Source organism: Ornithodoros turicata, chromosome 1 (genome assembly GCF_037126465.1).
Source record: "Ornithodoros turicata isolate Travis chromosome 1, ASM3712646v1, whole genome shotgun sequence".
Lineage (NCBI taxonomy): Eukaryota > Metazoa > Arthropoda > Arachnida > Ixodida > Argasidae > Ornithodoros > Ornithodoros turicata.
The window spans coordinates 31,478,328-31,496,635 of record NC_088201.1 but is presented as its reverse complement, the minus strand read 5'-3'; the positions used below and the strand labels follow the sequence as shown (position 1 = coordinate 31,496,635).

The window sequence follows — 18,308 nt, the reverse complement described above, 5'->3', positions numbered from 1 at the left end:
TCAGCAGCACACCCTTTCCACCCCCAAATAATTGAAATGGCTTCGTTTGCGAGCATGCTAATTGCCTATGAGACGTGGTGACATTTCATAACATGGGCCTTATGTTGGTACATTAGTACCGATGAACAACCTTGGGCACAACATTGTTCGCCGTGTTTTTCACACTTGTATAGATGTTTATGTGCACAAAATCACAGTGAAAAGTTACATTTTGCAAGCTTTCACTTGGAAATTGAGACAATATGCTCATACAAGTACAAATATGATGCATTTAAGAAAATTACAAAAATATGAATTCAAGTGCACTTCCTGAACATGCAATTTGCACTCTAAGGTGGGTCTGCACACAAATGCTGTCCCTTGTAAAAATGTGCATTTATGCACAATTCACTAAAACATCCTTTTTAGGCTTGTCGGTAGATTGAATCCATGATGTTAAGAGCACTAAAAACCTGCGGGACACACGAGGACAAAACACACAACACTGAGCATTAAGCAGCTATAGCCAGAGCGCTATGCACAATTCGTAGCCCTCATTATAACACAATGAGTATTTCTTGCCACACCTGTCAAGAAAGAAGAAAATAGCAACTATGAGACAAACGTGAAGTCCTTTACTATTTATGCGATACATGTTTGTCAGCTGATGCCAACATATTCATGAGCAGCTATACATCACATTACGACAAATCCCTTGCTTGTGGTGCTTCTGGAAATGACAAAGGACGTCCACAGCCACATGTTTTGCAATCCTTCTTTTTTTTATGTTGTTGTTTTAGCAAGGTTATAGGGGAGCAGCTTATATGCAGTAGAATTGTATGCACAAACAAACAAGCCAGTACACATCCAGCAATGCCGGCATTTTACATGGAAGAGGTGTTTTCATGCTCCTAGAATTTAACAAGGACAAAGGTACTACACTTTGTTGTCGTCCCAGTTTGCACAATCTTCAGAAATCACTGGGTTATCAGCATTAACTGTTGTTGTACGGGTGGCATTAAAGAGTGCAGTGAAAATACATTTACCAGATAAACAGTTCTGAGCAACTTAATACTCTGCATCACGAATTGTACTGATGTATTTGGATATATACAATCTGTGTTGTTAAGAAGAGGCGAAAGCTCCAAGTTAAAGTCAACGCTGCTTCTCTAACAGCATTTTGCTGCTGACAGAAAAACAGTATGGCTTGCCATGACCACTGGAATCAGAGATGATGTACCCGGGAGAGTGCCACAAAGGACTTTCTTGTCTCTAGGTTGTGCCAACCAACAGGACCACGATCACAGTCGGCGCACGTGAGGTACTTTGTTTTGCCCACAGTGTTGCTGAAGCCAATATTCTCAAAAGTGTAGATGTCCTCGACAGACCAGAATTCTCTCAGCTGTTCTTCTGCTGTCTCTGATGTTTCTCCAGCTCTTCCATCTAATGGTGGAAGAGTACACTGCAGCAAAAAAGGGTTATTAAAAGTGCTACGGATTACTTAAGCAAACATTATTTCGTTAGCTATATGATTATGCAGAGACCAGCAGTGGAGATTACCTATGATTCAACAGCGTACAAGCAACAAGATTCATACTGCACAAATGGAAATATGTTAAAACATAGCAACAAATGCTATTGTGAACAAATGTATTCTACATAAGAGCTCCATCTGGCAAAGGATTCCCGTAGGTGAGCAAGGAACATAGGAGTGTGTGGGATCAGAACCCTCTTGAGGCATGTAATAAAATTTCTCCAAACTCACATGTGAGCAAAGTTCTTTCACTAGCACTTTATTCTCTTGTAGATTCTCGGGGGGAAAACAACAACAACTAGCTGCTTTGATGTCATGATTTTTTAACAGCTTCTTTACTTTTTTCCTTTTTATGAGATGCAGGATGTATTCTATACCATCCTACAGCTGCAGCTAAGAATTACTTATGTATGTACCTGTTGGTAATGGAATTGTTACCCATCGCAATTTGATATTTTGTAACTATTTGGTAGCATTTTATGCTTCGTTTATATAGTTCTTACGGTTCTTATAGTTTTTTTAGCCTTTGCATACTTATTAACTACAAAAATTTAATTCATAACTTGTTTGAAATAATATCATTCGTTCTTTATCTGATTCATAATTTTTTAATAATTCACAGCTACATCTTTGTCTTCGTGGAAGCTCTTCATCGTATTGTGTGTGCAAGGGAGAGGGAGAGAGCATTGATATTTCGTTGCTTACGTCGCGAGACAACCATGATCATGAAAGATGCCACAGTGGTAGGTCTGTGGATTAATTTCGCTCTCCTACACTTTAACGTGTGCCAAAAGCTCAGCATATAGCACACCGTATTTAGTGTTCCTCACAGAAGACAGCGCGTCTAAGCAACTTGTATCCTGGCACAAAGTTGCTGGAGTCCTCGGCCGGGACCAAACCCACAACCTTCGGATCAGTGGACGGACCACGACCTACTAGATTATAACGACGATGTCACAATCGGCAACCCCTACGAGAAGCCCGTCCGCACAATCCGCTAGTCGCACTACTCATCGGCCCGCGATATCTACACCATGATTGGACAATGGAAATTTGAATTTTGAACACGCAGAAGCGGACGTACGACTACCGTAGCAGACGACAGCAACAGCTCCTATGAAGACGCGTAGAATGATGATGATGATAATCAATTTTAGAAAGAAGCATCTCTCTTGGGACATCCACCGCTTGTACAAAAATACTAAGGTAAGCTGAAGTACAAAGTATTGCAGAAATTGAGGAAGCAATAGCCGGGCCGATGAGTAGCGCCACCGCTAGCTTCCAAATGCGGCGCTGGGAAGGGGTGCCTATGACATGGTCGTTATAATCTAGTAGGTTGTGGGACGGACACACTACCAACTAATCAACCAAGGCCAGGGGAGGGAGGGACAGAGGGATTCTAGCTGTTAAGCTAACAACACCAAGAGAGCTGTCCATCATGCATATCTTCCCTCAGATTGAGATATTCATCAACATGCTGCTACCATCACCTGCATCAATATAACATTAACTAACATGACAAAAAATATTTTTGATAGCCATTTTGAGAATCAGCTTCTTTTACTCTAGAATTCTATTCAATTCTATTGGGGAAGGTAGTTTTCAATAAACAGCTATCACCAATAATAATCTATAGTTTTATGTTTGTTTTCTAGAATGTGGTTTTCTTGCTTGACAGGCAAAAAAAAAAAAGTTGCTACTTGATGATACTGAGGCTGTAAGGTTATGCTTTGTAATGTCATTACTTTTACTCCAAAGTGATTATTCAAATAATGTGTTACATTTGAGTTAGAGTATTGAATGTAATTTCATTACCAAATAGAAGTAATTTACCAAGCTATGCCTAGAAGTCGTATAAGCGAAGCCACGTCAAGCATTTATCATGTCCCTTGATGTTGAACAAGCACAACACTACACAAGGCACAGACTAGCTCAATTTAATGTATTGACTCTATTATGTTTCTGACAGGTGCCATTCATCTCATTGATGGCTTTTTCAATGTTGCAACTGTTCACTGGATACGCAGCAGATGTGTTAGTAAAGTATGGATGGCTGAGTGGATATGAAACTGCTCTGGCAAATTTACTTTCCATGAAGGCTGTGTACTACTATTAAGTTGGAGAATGTCATACATACAGTCCTTTAAATAACACAGCAAGACCACCATGTGCCTTGGATGAAGTATTAAGTCACAGAGCTTATAAAACATATTGAAGTGCATAAAACACTAAGCATCAATTTTACCTCTGTTTCCACAAACTTGGACATCCCAGCATTCAGTATTCTTGAGGAGCAAAACCTGCACTCAATGTGGACTTTATTCTTTCCATTTTCAATTAACTTGTCCTTGGCTTGTCCATGATATTCTCCACTGCCTTTGCTGATGTTCAGGGGGTTGGCATTTTCTGACGCATTTCCATTCGAAGTTGACTTCGATGAAAAAACGGTGCCACTGCTTAGTCTTTGACTGTCATCCATACCCTACAAAAAACAACAAAACATAATAAACAACTTTCAAAAAATAACTTTAAGAGTTGCTGCCTGGTAGCTTCAATTTCAAGAACTGACTGTAACACAGCTTCATGTGCTTGTTTACAGTTATTTAAGTTTATGTAGTTGAATGTGAGCCTGGCACAATATATTTGCCCTTTGACGCTGATGATACATCTCCTCAGTTCGTCATGGTTTATATAGAAGTGTAACAAACCATGAATAACTGCATTGCATATCTCATAATTACCACATCTATCCAATTACAGGCTGCACCAGAGGCGGAGAGTTTTCATTTTCCCGGAGGGGGCAAGGGCGCACCGCGAAATAAGTACTTTGGCGGGGGGGGAATGAATATGTTTATGAAGAAAAAAAAAGAGAGGAAAGGTAAGCCAGATGGATGTCGGCTTGTTATTCCAAAAAAAAGTGAAATGGGTAAGTCAAAAGAGGCAAAGAAAATAAAAAAACAAAGAGAAGAAAAGAAAAGGAAAAGATCAATGAAGAACACAAAACCAAAGCTGAAGAATCACACACTCTGGCGGGATCCTATGATGTATGCAGAACTGGAATAGAAATAAGAGGAAGGAAGAACAGAAAAAACAAAACGAGAAAAAACAGAGAGAACGTAAACAGTGAACATGTGCACAACTGAAGGCATTACGCCTTTGAAAACTGCACTCTTAAAAATGAGCTTCACCGCATAGCACACTCCTAGCCAACCATCATCCCGAATGACAACGTTCTCGCCCTAGATTTGCTGAAAACGGGAGGCGGAGCCTATTTTGTGCCGTGCATAATGGCACAAAATAGGCTCCGCCTCCCGTTTTCAACAAATCAGGGGCGAGAACGTTGTCATTCGGGATGATGGTTGGCTAGGAGAGTGCTATGTGGTGAAGTTCATTTTTAAGAGTGTGGGTGCAAAAAGAACAAAATGTATTGAATCCTTGGTGTTTGACCCGAAATGCGCGCAATATAATAGTGAGTTTTAGTATACCGTTGATAAAGTTATCGTCTCTATCGGAACCAATCGCACACGTGCGTGACTCAGAATCTTATCCACTGATTGGTTCCGGTTGATACGGTGAGACGCTAGCCACGTTATCAACGGTCTGCTAAAACTCTCTAATGAATGTGGTCAATGAAATGGGTATGCGTTCCGAAGATCCTACCGTTACACCTCACTGGCAGCTGCTGGTACCTTTCCAACTGCTTCGTTTCATTGATCTGATTGCTTTGGGCGAAATTCAGGCTATGTGTTATGTCATCCTCTGTGTTTCTTCGCCTCACCTTCTACTGTGATAATGAGTATGGTGGGCGGATATATATTTTACAAATTGCAAGATGCATTTTTGGGTTGGTGCCTCTTCGCTCTTTTGACCCGGGCGGGCCGGGCCCGAAAGGTTGGTGTCAGCCTCTTAGCGGGACTTCCCGGGGGAGGCGGCGCCCCCCCTAGTTCATGTTCCGGGGGGGGCAAAGGCCCCCGTGCCCCCCCGCAGTTGGCGCCTACGGGCTGCACATCTCACTAGTTGTGTGTATAGTGCAATATGTTAGCTGCGCAACAATAAGTTTCCCTTCATGCACATTATTACCAAGCTGTAGTAGATTGGAAGGCGTTCACGATAACATGCCCAAAAACATGGCAAGCAATTCGCCTTATTTCTTTGAAGTGGATGGCATCACATTGCTGACCTTTGATTTGATAGCTTTGTTTAACCTTACATTTCTCATAGAGTTCTTCTGAACTACAGGAACACCCGCTACTGTGTAAAGTCATTGTGTCCCACAGTTTCACAGGAGTTGGCGGATATTTTTTATGTTGGTCCACATACAACATTTTCATAAAGGTGTGCATTATAATCCAGGTATTGAGAAATCAAAATGTAAAAAATTGTCAAAAAAAATCAACTGTAATAGACTGGTTTCAATACCTCTATGCCAGAACATAGCTTCCACCAATGCTCAGTTTAACAAGAGAGTTCTCTTTGTTCTTTTTGCTTTTCTTCATAGGCATTAGGTCAATGTAGCAGCCTAGCTATTCTTATACTGGTTTCCTATAAGCGAAGTCATTCAGGATCACAGTGAGGTGGGAATAGCTTCGCGACAACCTTTCATTCGTGGCTTTATGTCGCGCAAAAGCGACACCAGGACCAGAGTGGTCGATATGTGGATTAATTTTGCTTTAAAAATGCGCCGAAATCGCAGTACAATGCACACAGTATTGAGTTGCTCTAGCATATCGACAACTTCGTTGTCATAGCATATCGTTTTATCAACAACGAAGACGGCTAAAAATCGTTTCATAAAGTCCCAGGACTATGTTATACATTTATACATACATCAGAGAGCATATTTTCGGAAGCAAACGGGCAATCCAAGAACCCTTCCTGCTATCACTTACCGGGTTCAGATTCGCCTAATCCCGCCTTTTCGATCAGAACACGTATCTCACGGGATAGCACAAGCGAAATGTAGGCATAGATTGATGAGAAAAGAATTGTAAAATAGGATAACAGGTCGCGTTTTCGCGAGGCGTCGCTGTCTTTTTATATATACTTTATATATATATATATATATATATATATAGCCTGTGTATCTCTTGTCCTCCTGTGTAGCAGACTAAAGACGGTGGCAAGGGTGACAGTGTGATTCGGTGGTATTCCCAGTCACTGATCTCTATCTATAAAGGCTGGATGGCGCATGGGAGAGGGGCTCGCGGGGGAGAGGCGTGCATTCGGGCCGCCATGTTGGGAGGCCCTAAAGCGCAGTGTGCGCCCATAGAAAACAATGGGAGGCAACGGAGATTGTGAGTATTTATAGCGCTGCAGGCGTTGATCGTTGCTTGTCATCACACAATTTTGTAAGGTGCCAGTGTACTGATGTACCCTAACAGTGTTTCACAGGTGTCCTGCCGTTCGATTCTTAATTACGTTATGTTTTGCATTCCGAAACTAGAACTTCACAGCAGTGCAGCGCTGGGGATTGTACTAGAGTACGTTTCCCAGCCAATATTTCAACAAGAAACGATGTGAGGGTAATAACCACCATGTATGTAATATCCCGCGCTGCGTTCTGGACAAAAATTGTTCCATAAAGAACGGTCCGGGAAAGGATATACTCGCATGGCAGAAAGAGATCGTTCTGTAGAATCACAGCCGTTGTTTTAGCCGTGTGTCGGTTTCGTATGATTTATATCAAGCACCGCCGCAGAAAGTGTCTTTCAGTGAACGACTGCGGTGCTTTGCCTCGCAAATATGGACACACCGAAGCAGCCCAAATACGTTGTGAGCGTGATCTAATTGCTTCACGCAATTAGAACACGCTCGTTAGGACAGTTAATGAGGTAGTGATGTAAGCTTAATCAATTAAGTTACTTAAAAGTGGTAACACCTCCTTGAGACACAAGATTTACCTCTTTTTGAAGTACAGCCCTTCTATGTTTGTTTCTTCCTTCATTTGTTCTGATTATTTGCAGGCGCGGTTGTGCCAAACTGAATGTCCTTCTTGAGTACTCACATGCTTTTGCTGAATACAACTGCAGCGTGAGCAAAGCTGCTTAGGAACGGGGGCCTGCTATCCAGTGCTGACTTTGTCATGCTTGTTATGTGGAGCACGTTCGAAAAAATGCAGCTGCACATCTGAAACTCCAATGAGTATCATCGTCATCTAAAAGAGAGCGTCGTAGCACCGTTGTGAGACCAGACATGCTTTCTGAATATCTTCTATGGCACCTTCCGCAGTTTGCACAATTTTGTTCAGCATCGAAGTCTCTCATAGGAACCACTTTGCATTAACTGTGACTCCCATCTTACACTTTGATGTGCAAGAGCCTTCTTGCACTACACACGTATGGTCTGCAACAGGATAATTGCAGCAGGACGATTTGGAGCTTGAAACAGTTGTGATTTTGTCATTTTGGCCCTCGTGTGCCCCGTCTGTGAAACGTAAACAAAAAAAAATCTAACACGATATGCTTTTGTAAAGAAGGTCACTGATGGTGAGTAAAGAGAATATACAAGTTCAAGTTTGTTCAACATTTTATATCATACATTATATTATTCAACATTTTATATCAAGTTTATACAACATGAAGTTTATTCAAGTTCAACATTTATTTCTTGCACTTATGCGTTTCAGGATACAATGAACGTGCAGGGAGGTCACAAAAGACTACATTTATTGTTTTATGACCTTGCTACAATGACAATATATATTTTAGGAATGACAATGGACAGGTACTCTCTCTAAATTTGTAGCACCCAATTTTAGGTTAGAATGAGCAATGAATAGCAACTTCCCTCCTGGTATTTTCTTATATATGATGAATTTTGAATTTAATGTGATCAAATATGTGTTAATATAATAATATATATAAGAATATAATATGTGATAAATGAATGTGATCAACAGTAGATGTAAACAACACCAGTAGCCAGAGAAGTGCATTCTCAAGAAATAATTTTCTTCTTATAGCATATATGTGCATGCCTATTAACTGAAACAATTATCACGGTTCTCACGGTTTTAATTTCTGAGAGTGTACTGTAGAGACGGCTTAGATCTACAACAGTTAATACAAGGTATTATATACTGTGAATACATTTAAAAATCCCATGTGACACATACTTTCTGGAGGTGCTGTGGTAATCAAAGTTTGTGGGCATTACGCAGGTTCTGCACCCATTTCTTGAGTATGTCGAGGCAGCTGTGAAGTAACCTGCATTGATGATGATTATTCCAATTTTTATGGTGCATCGACAACAAAGGAAATAATACATCAGAACATTGGTTTGGGTGCAACCAGTTAAAAATGAATATGTTGTTTAATAAATGCATTGGACAAATGTTAAAACATCAGTTTAAAACATGGTTTACAATCCCTGTATCTTCTAAAAATTAAAAAGATTAAAAACTATTCTAAAAAGAATATGGGGAACTCTTCTAAAAAGAATTATAATCTCTAATTATTATATTGCTGGGTGAAGGAGCCTAAAGTGTAAGGTGTGTTTCTGATGTGAACATGTAAGAAAATATGCAAAATTGAGAGAGGCTAACCACAGTGCGTGCACTGAGGTTGTTCCTTCCTGTAAAGTAGAAACCAGTGGATGAGGAACGTGATACTTACCTGTACACCCAGCCGTATCACACTACGCAGATTATTCACTGGGTAGCCCTCATGACGAAACCTGTATTGAGAGACCACTTTTGCCTTAAAAACTGCTTCAAATAGCACGACACGCTACAAATTATTACTATCGTAACAAGCTGACGATACAGCTCAGACAAAGGCGTTATTCAAGTCGCGCCACACCACCGTTACGTAGGATTCTTTGTCACAAATCAAACCAAGGCACAAAACAATACCAATACATGAAAAAAGGTGACAATCGTGGTCTCATTATGACGTAATACCGAACTTGTGCGCGAAGGTAATTCAAAGAAATGAATGTGGCACTTGCTTCCGCAGAGAACACCGTACCATGCTAGCAATGCATGCAAAAAAACACTCGAGTGCTTGCACATATATTGATGACAACACTACCTGTGTAGTGTAACGTGTTCTTTCAAGCATATTATGCACTCAAACTGTATTTGCCGCTGGGTAAAATGCAAGTGTGCTCGATTGAACGTCGGAAGAGCGAACAAGCAACCTGCATCCAGTGCTCGTTTTGGGCAAAAAAACACTTCATAATGGTCAACTAAATATACAGAATGAACGGCTATTTATTCCTCGATAAAGAGTGACTCACTTGTATAAATTTAGGCCCTGTAACCTTGCCAGTACGGTTGGTACGACCGTAATTGCAAGAAGTTGCCATGATCGCTGCGGCGACTGTTGTGGGCACCGTAAGATGGCGGCCGGTTTCTTCACGCTCGCGCTCCCTATCCGCGATCCAGCCTTTTACAATCGAGATCAGTGTTCCCAGTATTCCCTCTCCCCAATCTAGGCCTCCATGTATTACACCAGGCCTGAAAGCTTCGCGATTTCCCCATTGAAAGCGTGTGCCGGACTTAGTTCACTTACCTGCCATATGGCGCTACTTACATGGCCCAGGATAGCGATGCTATTGGGACCTTGCCAAGTTTCGGAGCTTCGCGAATTTCGGCACAGTTGTGTGTTCGGGAAGTCCATGGGGAAGTCGAATGTGGTGTGTGTCTGTGTGTGTATGTGGGTGGGGGGGTGGACGTCAACGGCAATGGTTTGGTTTGATGATTCGTTGTCGATGTTGTGTGCCTACCCGGAAGAAGGACGGGGCTATACCTCGCGTACATGAGAATTTCTGAACAATACATGTACACAATTTTTTGCTTGTTTCAGGTGAATCGATTTCGCTTGTGGAGGGACGTTTTGCAGGAAAAGGAAAGAAGGTTTCTTTATTTTTATTATTTTCATACCTCAAGCCACGGTGCCTCAAACTCAGCTCTTTTTTCTGTCTTTTTTCTCGTGTGACGAGACGGTAGGATAACTGGTGCGGGAACGGCATTTGAAAATCTTATTGCGAGAGACTTCCAGTGGGGACGTCGTCCTCTTGGGTTGTGTCTGTTTTAGTGGATACTTCATTTCGCTAAGCCGAAGCTCGTCGGAGATACGGTTTTGTGTGCATTTTTATTTTTCGATAGAAATGGAGATCAGCATCAGGGCAAAATTATAAGTACTTCAACTTTATACACATAAACATTGAGAAAGCAGTTGCAGTAACTATATACATAAATACATACGTACGATTGCAATATTTACATTACTTCAATGGTATGATGCACATATTCCAAGTTGTGTAAGATAACTACTCCCATTAGTTCAACTTGATCGTCTTGCGCAAGAGTGGTTTGGAATAAAACTGCCGGAACACGTCCTTTTTATTTGTGAGTTGCTGAGCTTTGTTCGAAAGAAAGGGGCGCAGAAATTTGGTTAATATTAAGTTCGCGAGACCGTGTGCATGGTCTGCTGAATCCGTGGACTGCAAGATAGGGTTCCTTGCGAGATGTGGCAAGAAAGCCTCCCGGACAGCGCACATCAGTCGCGGCTTTACTTCTAAGTATTTCAGTGACTCTACAGTGACGTTGTGCAGTAGATAAATTAGTCCAACGAAGTTTGGCGTCGGATAGGTGAGCCCGCCCCTGTCTAACCTACGAATAATGCCATTCATAGGCGCGTCTGTTCTTGGAGCCTCAAGCATAGAGCAGCACTTGTCACACTCTAGGTTGTCCTTCAATGTGCGAACAAGGTATCCAGCCATAACGGACATTGCTGCCGCTTTCAATCCAGGAGGTGGCGCAACTGCAATAAACAACAAAAATTATTTACCTGGAGCAGCACGTCCTCCATATAGGGTCCACCAGTCCTCTCTTTTTTTAAATATCCTTTGGATTATGCAATAAAAGTTCAGCTTACATGTGCCTCGTTCCAGACTTGACAGTTCTTCTGGTATCTTGGAACGTAGGCTTCGGGAGTCAAGGCTTCGGAAGTGGTCTCAAGGATGGAGTGCACATTGCAGAATTTTCACTCGTCACAACGTTTGCGTTTTGTGATGGCTTCACCAACCCTGTGACAAGAATTCTCTGTAATGATGAGAGGACACTTGCAGCACTTGTCTGGTCGTTGCTGCCAGCCATGCGCCTCATGGCAGAAAAGAGGATTTCGATCTCGTCGCTTGAAAATTTCCTCGTCAAGTGAAAGCCGGCTTTTAACAGGTACTTTACACAGCCGACAGTGGACAGGGTAGTAAGTTTCAAGGCCCTGTAAGTTTCATTCGTTAGAAACTGTCTTCGTGGGTGCGTACAGGACGCTCGCCAGGTCTCAATGTAAGATAAGAAGTCTTCTTCCAGCCACCTTAATCGTTCATCTCCAACATTGAAAAAGGCTGCTGATGCTGTGCTGTTGGAGTGGATGCTGTGAGTTGGATTTTTTATGTTAAGAATTTGGAACCACTCCCCGATCATCTTCATGAACTTGACAGTCGCAGCAGCGTCTTTGAAGCACCCAATGCCGTACTGTTGTCCATATTGCTGTAGCCATTCCAAGGCTGCTACAACTTCTGGGGAAAAAATGTGGACTGCTCGCTTAACATTCATTTTTTCTAGATTATTTGGGAAAAGGTGTTTTCTTGTCAAGCAGCGTACTGGAGTGATGATGTCACCTGACGTTTCCTGGATGTCAGCAAGGTCTTTTAAGAACTTGGATGACACATTCTGACGTTCTACCTGGAAATTTTTGTCATCCGATAAGAACTGGGATCGAATGTTTTTTACTATGTGACAATGGTCATAGGCTATGAACAGCTTCCTCTGCGGGTCAAATGGGTGTTGAATAGAGGGCTTGTCCTCGCCTCCGCATAGCAATGAAAATGCGTTTACATTTGTCTTGTGGTTGTCTGCAACTAGGCGGACCACGATGAATCCCGCTTCTTCGACGCGCTTCATTATTTCCAAAATAAGGGTGCGCAGTTGGGGGCTTTGGAGCCCTTTGGTGAAGTAAAAGCCCACTGGTAAACGGTAACGGGTACTTAAACCCAAGAACAAAAAGCACAGGAGTCTATTTGCAACCTCCCCTTCAAGTCCTGCTGATTTTGAGGCGTTGTAGTTGGCAAATCCAGTCAGCTGGTCACCGGCCCTGTCGTAGAGGATGCACTCCTTGATGGCCATTTCGTCCATGAGAAGAGATCCCAGTTTTTCCTCATCTTTCAAGCCTTCAGCTTCGCTCTTGAGCCTGGTGACCATGAGCTCCGTTACTGAGTCGGCGGTTGTCGGCCCAATGTACTTTTTCAGTGTGGGTCTTGTGGGGAGTTTTAGTGCATTGGATGATAGTTGCAGAGCGTAACTACTAGGCGACCTGCTGCTCCATAAGATGCTGTGGCGAATTGTCGTCTCTGACCACCTGGGTGATTTTTTGCTATAATTTCGCAACTGGTCTATCAAAAACGCTGCTCTTTCCGAACCTTCTGCCATGTCGTTTTCGATTTTGTTTAGATTGTACATTTCCTCATATCGATCAAGCTTGCGCTTCAAGGCGTTCTTCTGCCTCTTTAATCTCTCTACGGTGGCGGTATTGCGCCTGCAATTCTGGATCGACGATTTTAGTTTTCCAAACTTTGAGTAAATATGTCTAGAGACTACGTTCGTCTGGACGGTGACGCTTGTCCCTGTGTGGGAGGTACCCTCAAACATATTAGCGGTAGGTCTCAAGCAGTCATGCTGTGTTTCAGCCCTTCCTTCATCTGTCTGGCCTGTAGACGAGTCATTCGCTGGGTCCAGTGACGTTACGTCATCTGTTTCAATTCCCATGGGTGCCTGTTCAGCAGATATCGGCGTAAGATCGTCGAGCTTCTGTCGCTTATCGGGAAAAACAGAGGGGATCGCACCACGTTTCAGATTCCTTCTCCTACCTTCTTTGTAATCACTTTCTAGAAAGTGCCTTGAACAGACTCTATCGTGCTCACTTGGCCTCCACTCCGCTCCTAGAAGGATATGCAGTTTTGCACATTTGACTACCAGTACAAAAATATACGCCGTGTACAAAGCAAAACTTCCTAGATTTCGATCTCGCAGCGCATACGCCACTCGCGATCTCCAGCGCTCGTCCCTATACACTGTTTAAAATTCCAAGACGATATCGAACTTTGTATTTTCTCCGATGAAAGATGAAAGTCACTGAAAAGGTTAGCCAGCTGTAGGGATCGAACCCACATCTTCTGGATTACCGAATCCAGTAATAAAGAAGATGTGGGTTCGATCCCTACAGCTGGCTAACCTTTTCAGTGACTTTCATCTTTCATCGTTGATTTCTTAGGCAATTTGAGGCTTTGTTTGTATCTGTCCCTTCTATGTGTTCCAGCTCAGAACATCAGTTTCTCTTTTGTATTTTCTCATTCGTTCATGCTATTTTTATTAGGTGTAATAGCCCAAGGAGGTTACATTACATTTTACACCCTCCAAAGGCATCACAATTAAAGAATCACAAAGTTAACATATACCTACCGCGCTCCGGTATTGCTCGCCTCCATGCCTCGTATAACGCCTGATCCGCAGGAAACTCATGATACGAACATTTCTCGCTACAGTCTCTTCTTCTGTCATTTCTGGAGCCACACGCCTTAATGCAGCAATGAACCGTTGCCACATTAAAGTATAAGTCAGTTTGGGAACCACAAAGCGTTGATCAACATCAAGCTTTTGGAAATGATCTTCTGCGAAAAATGTATTTCCAACTCCAAGAGTATTTCGTTAGAAGGCAAAGCCAGTGGTTTCGCAGTCTCGGTTTTGAAAAGTTTAAATCTAGAAATTACTGTAATTTAACAACTTTTACAAGCGAGTATGACTGAACTTATGTGATAACGATGATTGTCGTCTGCTAGCATCGTCTGCTAGTGCGCCGAGTGTGCGTGCCGACGGTTCATCCCCAAATGACCTCTGCCTCGGCCAATTCTCGTTGTTGTCTACATTGCTAACTCAAATCAATGTTCTTGGTCAAAAGCTTTCTAGATAGACGTTTATTCAAGCACACGATGACAGTAATTCATTCGGGAGTAGAGCACACAACCGCCACAATCCGTGGAGAATGCTGCTGCATGCTGTACCACGAGCAACAACGAGCGAAGGTGACGGTGTAGTAATAGTCGTTCCTCATTGCGGATCGCGGTCTGCTTAGCAGCCTTTTGGGCCATGTAGGGAGCGCCAATGTGGCAGGTAAACGAACTAAGTGCGGCACAGCTTTTTCTTGGGAGCTTTCAGGCCTGGTGTAATACATGGAGGCCTAGCCCCAATAATGCTATGTGGCGCTTGCAGCGGTCACTAACGTAACTAACCCATGGCCAGTCTCTCCCATAGAGGATCGCCTGGCCTCTAGTATAGAGTAGGTCGTGATCCAAGTTATGAACTTCGCAATGGCTGGTATTAAACTTCTTTACGGTTGTTCATTTGCCACAATTCCAGATCGTGTCACGCTAGTCCCAACCTTCAGTGATGGTTGCTTTGACTCGCCACCCCGCACAGTAACACATCACCCAGTTTTCTGGCGCGTGCTTTCCGTTTCGCAATCTGATTATCAAAACATTATGCTAGATCTTGTTCAAATTTCACCGCACAGTCAGTTATCTTTGAGCAGAGCATGTACAAGTAGACAGGACTAGACTCTACTTGTGTTTTGTCTCTCTGTTCCTACCACCTCCTCAAGCTCAAGGAAATGATACCGTCCAGTTATATCTGTTGTCAACTTTTTATTTTTCCTTTTTTTGTTTGAGCATCCAAAATAATGGTTACTCTCTGACATATACTGCTGCAAAAAGGTCACCACACATCCTTGGAATGCTCGGAAACATGCTGCTGCAAAACAAAAGTCAGTCAGAGCCAAAGAATGACTGTATATTCTTGTACATACATACTTGTGAAGAAAAGTGTAACAATAGGAGTGTTAAATTTTGAATTTAATAGGGATGTACTTGATCATGCGCTTGACAAAGTTCAAAATGCTTCGGAATACATAATAAAATGCTTAAAAATATATCAGTTGTGCATGTTGAGAGCACGCTTAGCTGAACATGTAACTTTCATCAAAGGAGTCAAGTCCTTGTTGTGCTTTGGGGTTTTCTGTGCACTTTTTGGGGTCCTCAGAACTATGTGCTCATCTGGAAAGAGGAAATGCCATTGTTACGACACAAGCTCATAACAGTTCTTGCTGCAAACTTACAAGAATAGCTGCTGTATGTCAATTAATTGAATTTCTGTTAGAGCTGGTAGAAGAATTTGGTTTTCTTTGCCAACTATCTTAAGTTATTGAACACTACATCAAAGGCTCCAAATGGGGGTATTACGTAGCAATTCTATGTCAACATCAAAGGCTCCAAATGGGGGTATTACGTGGCAATTCTATGTCACCAAAATCTGTCAAACAAGATGACCTTAATGCACTGGTTTAACATGCACAGCCAATGCTTCACAATGTTGATCTACCTCTGAACTCTCCTTGAATATTGTCATGCAGCATTCTCTGACTTTGTTAGGCATGCACTCGGGCCAACACCCCAAAATAAAAGAAGGTCTCACCACATTTTGCACGTAATGGGCTAGAGACTGTAAAGAACACGGGCGCATCAAACACCCTTACGTTCTCTTCGTCTCCTTCACCCTGCTCCCTGGTGGCCTTGTGGGCTTTAGCTTCTGCTAGCCATTGACGCACAGTTGGCCTCCGCACTTTCTGGGCTTCACACATCGGCGCAGATTTCTTCACTGCTTTTGGTCGCTGCTAATGTGACATAGCATAGTATGTAACTCCAAAATGCTTCACGATAAAGTCACATAACCCAAGATTACATGCATGGATGACTCTTCAAAAATCAGAAGGACAATATATATATGTATATTTACCGGGATATTCCCAAGATTTTCATTCCCCTGGGGGGGGTGAAGCCCATATTTGCTGCTTTTAGCCAGAATTGTTTTTTTAGGGGGGAGGGAAATCCCTGTATATTTATCACTCAAACGTTGTCTGTACTGTATAGCTGTTCGGCCTCATTGGGACCTCTGTGTCAACCTAGATTACCTTTTTTTTCGTGTGTGTGTTGCAGCAACAATAGAGATGGAAGCAAAAATTTTACTGAATGCCCCCATGGACACATGCTAGCCATAGAACATAGAAACAGCATGCAAGAAAACTGAAGTAATTGCGACAACTGTAGCATCGCCTCGAGTTGGAGAAGTTCAGAACAAGGACATATTAAACGAAGAAACAGCGAAGAACAGGATGAGATAGCACGTTCATCTTGGCCTGTTCTTCGCCATGTCTTCATCCAATATGTCCTTGTTCGGAATTCCTCAAACCATGAATGCTAGCTATGACAATCGTCGTGCACAATTCTATGTGCAGTAATGTCATGCGTAGATGTGCAAGCCTTTGTTCTATGGCACCCTTCCCTTACATATGCTCCACTTTCAAGTACAGTTAAATACTGTGTGAAAACTCGTGCTATTCAATGAATTCATAGGGACACCCTAATACACGTTGAACCTACTTTTAAGGCTTTCTTTGTCACCTGTGTGTTCTCCTCTGCAGCCCACCCTTCACTCTGCAGTTTACTGAGATGGTGAAATTTTCTATTCACATCTTCAACCTGCGAAAACATTAGGAGGTTACCAAGAAGCGGCCTGATATAATATTTCGGGCCTGATACCTGAAAGTATATCATATCCCAAAAGCCCTGCAAGTCTGCACATGTTGTTTTCTTTTCTCCGATGTCGTTCTCGCAGTTGTATATCAGGCCGTCAAATTGCTTAAATTTCTTGTTTATCAGCAGTCCCGCTTGACCGACAGCGGCACGAATATGACCCTGCACTAAAGAAAAAAATCAGAATTCGACATAATAAGCTGCTAGTTCAGACAATGGTATGTGCGCTCAACGAACCTTCGTCGTTGAGTTCAGTGCTACATTTCGAGATGGCTTCCCAGTGCTGACACAAACCCGACAGCCTCTCCGTTTCAGTGCTAAGAAGCTCCCGAAAATACTGTGTCATTCTTGACAAACAGAATAGGATTATCCACGAATGAAGGGGCACACTATCAACGTAACGATCTACCTCGAAAACACACAACAAGTGATACAAATACTGCTCACAATGCCGACTACATGCACCCGCTTCACCAGTGAAAAAAGAAGTTAAATATGGCCGTTTTATACTTTGCCGCCAAAATAATGGCGTGATGCACGTCATCGCGCTATCTGCGCACCATTTGCCAGTATCAGTAGCAGTAAACGTAACCTTTAGAAACTTTGGTTGTTTGAAACTTGATACGTGATATAAGAAATCACGAAGCGAAAGAAAACATAGACTACTGATTTTTCTTAAAAGTTTCTAGATTGCTGTTTGCACAGAGCTGTGGTCCTGTGCCTGTGGTCAGTAGCGACACGGCGACACCAGCGACACGTTTGTGAGGGCTACAAAGTTCGCTTGTCTCGCTCTCGCTGGTTCTCAGCCGTGCGTGCTGCTCAATTTCAGCCTAGGTTATTTGCGATTTGATCGCATTTATCTGAGACATTAATATCCCGCAGTACTTCCACGATTCAACAGCATGACTTACTGGCGAGCAGCTGGACTTACGTATGTGCATTATTAATATGCGGTTTGATATTTCTGTTGCGAACTTAAGGTGCCCTTGAATGGAGCTGTATACTTGCTAAACCACATTATCATTTAGATCGCAGAAAGCTGAATTGAGCTGCTAAACGGTTGCACAATGTTGACTAAGTAATAAACGCGCATTTGTCGCGCTTAGTACACGGGACATAATTGTCTGTAGAATAATTCCCTTGAAGGGTA

At 42.5% G+C, this 18,308-nt stretch overlaps 3 protein-coding genes and 1 long non-coding RNA gene across 6 annotated transcripts; all 4 read right to left on the bottom strand.

The window, feature by feature from the left end:
• Positions 1–592: 592 nt before the first annotated feature.
• LOC135377880 (guanine nucleotide exchange factor MSS4 homolog) lies at positions 593–6,682 on the bottom strand. 2 transcript variants are annotated; one of them, XM_064610613.1, is made up of 3 exons: positions 6,403–6,682; positions 3,759–3,995; positions 593–1,441 (listed from the first exon to the last, which is right to left on the bottom strand). In XM_064610613.1, exons 2-3 carry the CDS (start codon positions 3,990–3,992, stop codon positions 1,205–1,207), a joined length of 471 nt encoding a protein of 156 aa, XP_064466683.1. In that variant the 5' UTR covers positions 3,993–3,995; positions 6,403–6,682; the 3' UTR covers positions 593–1,204. The 2 variants fall into 2 exon arrangements, with proteins under 2 accessions (XP_064466683.1, XP_064466682.1); XM_064610612.1 differs by lacking the exon at positions 6,403–6,682 and adding an exon at positions 6,341–6,386.
• Positions 6,683–8,139: 1,457 nt separating this feature from the next.
• On the bottom strand, positions 8,140–9,917 carry LOC135398021 (uncharacterized). Its single transcript, XR_010423957.1, has 3 exons — positions 9,752–9,917; positions 9,127–9,187; positions 8,140–8,718 (listed from the first exon to the last, which is right to left on the bottom strand). It is a non-coding gene; the product is annotated as an uncharacterized LOC135398021 (long non-coding RNA).
• A 1,326-nt stretch (positions 9,918–11,243) lies between these two features.
• Positions 11,244–13,542, bottom strand: LOC135398009 (uncharacterized). Its single transcript, XM_064629466.1, has 2 exons — positions 11,395–13,542; positions 11,244–11,280 (listed from the first exon to the last, which is right to left on the bottom strand). The coding sequence occupies exon 1, from the start codon at positions 13,281–13,283 to the stop codon at positions 11,454–11,456; it is 1,830 nt and encodes a 609-aa protein (XP_064485536.1). The 5' UTR covers positions 13,284–13,542; the 3' UTR covers positions 11,244–11,280; positions 11,395–11,453.
• A 1,659-nt stretch (positions 13,543–15,201) lies between these two features.
• LOC135377879 (disks large-associated protein 5-like) lies at positions 15,202–17,875 on the bottom strand. Of its 2 annotated transcripts, none has more exons than XM_064610609.1 (5): positions 17,396–17,875; positions 17,165–17,325; positions 17,006–17,104; positions 16,041–16,239; positions 15,202–15,622 (listed from the first exon to the last, which is right to left on the bottom strand). In XM_064610609.1, the coding sequence occupies exons 1-5, from the start codon at positions 17,700–17,702 to the stop codon at positions 15,501–15,503; spliced, it is 888 nt and encodes a 295-aa protein (XP_064466679.1). In that variant the 5' UTR covers positions 17,703–17,875; the 3' UTR covers positions 15,202–15,500. The 2 variants fall into 2 exon arrangements, with proteins under 2 accessions (XP_064466679.1, XP_064466680.1); XM_064610610.1 differs by having other exon boundaries at positions 15,524–15,622; positions 16,102–16,239.
• Positions 17,876–18,308: the final 433 nt, after the last annotated feature.